This window comes from Malus sylvestris, chromosome 15, assembly GCF_916048215.2.
Source record: "Malus sylvestris chromosome 15, drMalSylv7.2, whole genome shotgun sequence".
Lineage (NCBI taxonomy): Eukaryota > Viridiplantae > Streptophyta > Magnoliopsida > Rosales > Rosaceae > Malus > Malus sylvestris.
In genome coordinates, this window is record NC_062274.1 from 20,353,873 (window position 1) to 20,360,407 (window position 6,535).

Below are 6,535 nucleotides of genomic sequence, written 5' to 3' on the forward strand. Positions count from 1 at the left end.
TAAAAATACAAAAGAGGGGCCAAAAAATGTCAATGAGGAACAAAGCATGCCCAACAGGTACCACGTTGCACAGCGCATGCTGGACAGTGAACAACCCTTGGGCCCACCATACCGACAACCAAGATACCACCATTCTTAATCTAATTACGCTACTTGTTTACAAGGAACGCATGTAAGGAACTGCAAGTTAATCAGATTTTTGACAAAAGAACGTACAATAGAATGGAATGTGTGAACTATCTTAGCTAATTAGGGTTTCTGAGTTTTGAAACATTTATTCAGTGGTACAGTTACAAACATGCATTGCAACGTAGGTCACTAAAAGTGTGTGTGATGTGGCTTTCTCATGCAATATGTAGCTGGTCTATTTCATGCAGGTTATGGATACTCAGCGCAAGCATGGAGGTCTTGTTCAAAATTAAATAAGATCATCTAATTTTACTATAAGCTGAAATGTTATTCCATAATTTATTGTTCAAAATCAAAGATGATAAATAAATTAGAAAATGATTTTCGCACACTCATTTTACTTTCTACACATTCTTGTTAATTTCTATCTCTTTGATTCTCTTTTTCTTTACTTAGGCCAAAAACGAAGAGAGTTGTAGGGTGAGAAAATGTGCAAATCATTTCCTCAGTATTTTTTTAATACAACGATATATTTACAGTAAGGGGCTAAGAAAATAAATTGGAATCGAATTCTACATTGATAAGATTCAATCATTAAATCTCACTAACATATAAAATGGAATACCACTTGGTTGTATTGCTAAGTAAAATAATTTTTCTAAAAATTTATCCTATACGTAGAGATGATGGTGTTCACTATCCATCAACACCATGGCCGGTATGTATATTACCTTAATCGGTATTGTTTAACCCTTTCCTTTTGGGCTTATCCTCAATTAATTGAGTTGTTGACCAATTAGAAACATTTTTTGTTTTTGTGATGCGGGGAGGAATTGTAAGACAGCTGAAATTGTTGTGTAGTATCGGAATTGTTACTTCATATAATAATGCGACCATGTTATTGCACGTAATCATAAATCTGTCCTCTCTCTCCATATAATAATAGGTAATAAGTTGATTTTATTATGTAAATGTGTTTCAATACCATACAATAATTTTTCGCGAGATGTACTCATAGTTACATATATAAAACCTTGTGTGTGTGAATGTGTGTTAGGGGTGTGCAAAAGAGAGAGAAATCCACTCACAAGCATATTTTTACAAAAATATGTCTTAGGATCGACATTCATCAACCCTTATACCATTTATAATACCTACGTGCGTAACAATAAAATTACCTTCCCCCAAGTGTTGTCCCTCTTGCTTCATTATTTTTCAAATATGCATATCCCAATATCACAGTCAGGACTCGAATTCAGGAACCCGTTTAACTTGTTCTCCACTTGATCATCATCATCTCTAGCACTACTACTCTGCAACAACAACAATGACATATCTGATTCATCATGTGCACCAAAGCTTGCCTCTCCATCACCTTCATACCTCTCCTCTTGACTCAGCTGTGAAGCCACAAACTTGTCCAGAGCCCTCCAGTCAGTAACCTTCTCCGCATTGTTACACCCTCGAATACTTTGCTCGTCTTCTAACTCAGTATTGTTCTCAGAGATAAGAGACATTGAGGTCGGCCGCTTTATTAAGGGAAGAGACGGGCTCTCAAGCTGAGGAAGCTGGACAAACGGATCAGAGTGCAGGAAGTTCAAACTATCAGCTTCCGTCTCTTGCTTGCACATGAAATTCTGGCTTAAAAAGCTCTGGGGCTGCCTCGAGATCATAAAATCCGTTGGATCAGCGACGGAAGTGAGACCGTTAAGTTCTTCGTAGAAGTAGCTTGAGTCCCAGCCTTCAATGCTTTTGTTTTGGCTACTGATTCTCTTCTTGAATGCTCTGCATACCACCCATCCTTCTTCCTGCGAAAACTTAACCAAATTACTTATTTGTAAGTGAAATGAGACAAAAATAATTAATTATCCGATTTCGATTATTTAATTATTAATCATTTTGTTGGTGGAAACTGGAAATAGGTTGAGAGGGTCAATGTTTCTGGAGGAGAAAAGTGAAAATTTTCCCTTTTTACCTTTATACATATACATGCATTTTCTTTAATTAGCTTTTGCAGTTTTCTTTCTGTTTGGTAGAGAGAGGTAGTAACTTGATGTCAATCTAAAGGTAATGGCCATGCATGAGAAATGGATGTTTGCTTTTTGACAAACTGAAAGCCAAGGTTGGAAGATGAATTGGCAGAAAGAAAATTAAAACATGCTTTTGAAGGCTTTAACTTTTGACTTTGATGTGTTGGTGGAAGTGAGAGTGCATACATAAGTGGTCTACGAGTTACGCATGCAAATTTGGTCTACGAGTTACGCATGCAAATTAAGTGAGATTGTTCTACTATTCCCTTTAGAAAATCTGTTAGTTTCTGCTTTTTTAGAATTGCATTACACAAAAATCTACACATCCATATTGCACTTGTTTCTCCTTAAACTTCTGTACAAAAGTGCACTTATCTTAATATAGAAGGTCAGTGCCACTAAGTAGAGTGATGGGTAAAAGTAGACCAGAGAACAACATTCAAAACTCGCCTTCGTAACAAAACAAAAAACAAAAGGGTCAACAGTTCGAACATCGATCCTTCCTCCATTGACCTTCTTTGTAACACAAAGGGGCCGGTAATAAAAGAAATTTGTAAAATATTTTACAGGTGTACGTTAGCTGGAAAAACTATAGGTCTCATACGAAGAAGTCATGAGAGGCCACTATCACATCTTCTACGATCGAGCATGGAAAGACAAAGTGTTGTCATTGACATTTTAGTCCATAAAGTGATGGTATGCCAAACTTGATACATTGTACAATTTTATGCTCAAATATTTAAGAACCAAATAATCAACCTAAGTATTAGCTAGGTCAACAAGTGCTGTTCAAATTCCTTGACATGGTGACCTTGAAAACAGGTTCAAAGTTTAGGTTTTACTCTGTGTGTGTGTGAGAGAGCGAGAGAGAGAGAGAGAGAGAGAGAGAGAGAGAGAGATGGTGATGATGATGATGATGATGGGTTTGATCACTTGCCTGCGGAGGTCCATTTTCGTCGGATTCGAGTCTGTATTCGTGCATGATCCAATCAGTTTTCTGTCCATTTGGAGCCCTTCCTTTGTAGAAGACAAGGGTTTTCCTCATCCCGATCAGTTTTGCCTTATCGTATACTGATTTGTCTCGACCCGTTGCCTTCCAGAACCCAGCCATGGTTGCTCTGTTGGTCCTTGTCCCAGTTGGATACTTCTTGTCTTTGTGGCTAAAGAAGTACCACTCGTTCTGCTCTTCATACCCGATCCGACATCTCTCTGTCCATTAATGCCAATAAGATCATCAAGATCCATGTTATGTAAACCAAACGTTAATGCAGCAGGTAATGTGGATTAGTATGTATTCGGCACCAACCCATCAATCCGCAAAATAGTACACAAGGTTAGAGCTAGTATAAGGTTATATATACAAAGAAGAAGAAAAAAAAAAAAAGAAACATCCACTTGATGAGAACCCAAAAACCCTAATTAGCATGATCCGGTAAATGATCAAGGGATGAAACCCGAACAATGCACTATTAGTTCGTGAGTAGTACCTTGAAGATCCCATGGTTCGATTCTGTAGAGATCAATGTCTCTGATGACATCAAGATCGATCTTCTGGGAGGCAACTTTCTTTCTAAGATAGTACCCGACGAGCTCTTCATCCGTCGGATGAAAGCGGAAACCGGGTGGGACAGTAGACTCGATTGACTCCATCATAGCGCAGTTGGTAATTTGTACTGTTTACTACTGCATCAAATTCATCACCACTGCCATTAGTACCCACCACCACACCAACTTAACCAATGAGAACTTATAAGTAGAGCTAGCTAGCTAGAGAAAATGAAAACTCGGAAGAAAACGTTAAAAAAAGTGCCAACACATAGCTTTAATTGTTAAAAGGTAGAAGAAGAAAATGAAAAATGTAAACAACAGGAACAATGAAGACTCAGAGAATTAAAAAGGTGACAAGTGTTATCAGAGACAATCATCAGCTCATTTGGTGGTGAGCAACCCCACCATTTCTGGTTTGATCAGGGAATTATAATTATAAAAGCGTGTTACAAACAAATTAGTAAAAGAATACTTTTAATTAGTTAATTAATTACCACAGAAACAGAGATTCGGAGACGATAAAGTAATTTAATTTTTGCTCAGGTTAAAAGGAATAGAGTTTGGTTTTGATAAAAAAACGAAGAGGAAGTTGGAGCTCGCTATTTGTGCAGAGGGGAAATGGGGGTTCTCAAGAAACGGACAAGTAGAGGTTTGTGCTAATGATGTTGTCTTGTGCTGGTGAATGGTGGAAATGATGCATCAGAACGGGGTTTTCTATAATAATGACACTATTAACTTAATAATTAACTTTTGTAGGCCCAAATATATATATATAAAGATCAAAAACAAAAAATAGTTTTTTTCTTTTGTACGTTGAGGTGTCACCAATGGTAAAGAAATTAAAATAACAAAAGTTTAACTATGCTCTAATATATGATATGCCCTGAATGAATGAGTGTTGAATATGTAACCAAGAATTTAATAGCCACGGATGTCGGTGTATTATATCCATAAGTGCATACTAAAAAAATCTCAAAATAAGGAGGATATTTGAATTTGGGAGTTGCAAAAACAGAAAGGGAGGATGACGTGATCACAATTAAGCATGCGTTTCTCGAAAGGGAAAAGGGTTTGGAAACAAAAAGATGGAGGACGACAGCGTTTGATTGGATCAAGCCTGCTAAGAGAAAAGGTTAACAAAAAGAGAAAAAGAGAGACCACAAATTCTGTTCTGAGTCTCTGAGTGTGAGACTGGAGACTATTTCATACTGCCGAAACGGGGGAGTCTGACCTTCTTGTCTGTTTGTCCAGAATTGCCGTGGCAAATATCTGACCCCTTTTTCCTTGATAGACTAGTACTCAGCAAAAATGCTGCTGACCCATACCATACATATATACAAAAGAAGAACAAATTAATTAAGAGCATGCATGCATTTTCAACATCATTAGTGTTCTCTTGCTAATTAAACTCCATCAAGATGAGCTTAATCCATGTGTTTAAATAGTTAATCCTGACCAAAAACTCCAGGTTTGTATCTTCCTCTTCTTTTCCTCTTTCTAGCTTTAGACTCTACAAGTTCTTAACAAATAGATAGATCATGAGTAAAATGCCACTTTGATGGGTGCCTCTTTAAGGGACAAGCTAGTGCCTTCAAATAGCTAGGTCAAGAAATCAATAGATCAGAATCATATAATTTTTCATGATGAGAGAAATGATTCAAATTTTCTCATCGGGTAGTGTAGAGACCAAGTCTTGACCGAATAACCAGCATAATAGGTGTCGGCATGAGGACTTGTTGCTCGAGTGGTGGAGAGTATTTAACTCTGAATCCGAAATCAGAGATTGGATTCACCTTCCTGAGATCGATTCCCTCTTCCTCTTTGGCCTCTGGGGTTCTTAACAAAAAAACAAAAGAAGAAGAGAATGAAAGAAAAGTTTGTGAAAGGATCAAGAAGAAACCCTACCTATACATATAACTGCTGGGAAATGGATCTTATACACATATATTCTTGTTTGGAAATTGGGATTAATATGCATTTGGATAGATTGATGGATGAGAGGGGGAGAGAGGCCTTCTGCTGATCAGCTCCGTCGTCTTAATTACCAAGAACAAGCAGAGAAGATCATATATATTCCTACTTGTTGAGAATGACTAATGAGACGCTGGTTATACATACGCGTTTTGTAAATGTTTAAGGAATTTTCCATTCAAATACAGACTAATGTAGTTAAATAAACAATTAAACTTACCTGATCAACTTTTGGTGTCGGTGTAATTACTCGTTAAACGACAGAAAGCAACGAAGAAGAAGAAGACAAATTCAAGTAGAAGAAGTAGTAGTAGAACTCCGTTGAACAACAACAGCAGAAAATAAATAAAATTTAAGAGAGAGAGAGAGAGAGAGAGAGAGAGAGAGAGAGAGAGAGAGAGAGAGAGAGAGGGAGAGAGAGAGTTTTAGGAAAGAAATTCCGTTAGGAGACGAGAGATGGAGACAATATAAAAGGGAAGGGGAGGGAGGGGAAGGACCGCTCGATTGCGCATGGGTTGATGGTTGTCCCCAGTACTTGACGTCACTCCCCTAGCTTCCTACACAAACTCCCTTTTTTCTTCTTTACTTTCTTTCCGTCCATATTCTCTTCTCACCATTTTTAATTAATTTACAAGCTTAGCTTGTTTCCCAAGTTTAAAAGGCAACTTCCTTTGATGAATTCTTAAATGTTTTTTTTTTTTTGCACAGTTAAAATAGATTACAAAAGGATCAACAAAGAATCGTTAAAAAGGATTACAAAAGGATCAACAAAGAAATGTTGAACTGTGGAAATGAATCCAATATTGATAGGAGAAGGAATCTGGTATGAATTTATAAGGATTTGAGCTATTTTTTAT

The 6,535-nt window shown here is 37.2% G+C and overlaps 1 protein-coding gene across 4 annotated transcripts; it reads right to left on the reverse strand.

Annotated features, from left to right (window-relative positions):
* Positions 1–1,069: 1,069 nt before the first annotated feature.
* Positions 1,070–6,092, reverse strand: LOC126601735 (NAC domain-containing protein 37-like). 4 transcript variants are annotated; one of them, XM_050268495.1, is made up of 4 exons: positions 5,899–6,092; positions 3,647–3,842; positions 3,093–3,368; positions 1,070–1,933 (listed from the first exon to the last, which is right to left on the reverse strand). In XM_050268495.1, exons 2-4 carry the CDS (start codon positions 3,810–3,812, stop codon positions 1,338–1,340), a joined length of 1,038 nt encoding a protein of 345 aa, XP_050124452.1. In that variant the 5' UTR covers positions 3,813–3,842; positions 5,899–6,092; the 3' UTR covers positions 1,070–1,337. The 4 variants fall into 4 exon arrangements, with proteins under 4 accessions (XP_050124452.1, XP_050124448.1, XP_050124451.1 ...); XM_050268491.1 differs by having other exon boundaries at positions 1,070–1,937; positions 3,097–3,368; positions 5,899–6,091; XM_050268494.1 differs by lacking the exon at positions 5,899–6,092 and adding an exon at positions 5,613–5,846 and having other exon boundaries at positions 1,070–1,937; positions 3,097–3,368.
* Between the last annotated feature and the right edge of the window lie 443 nt (positions 6,093–6,535).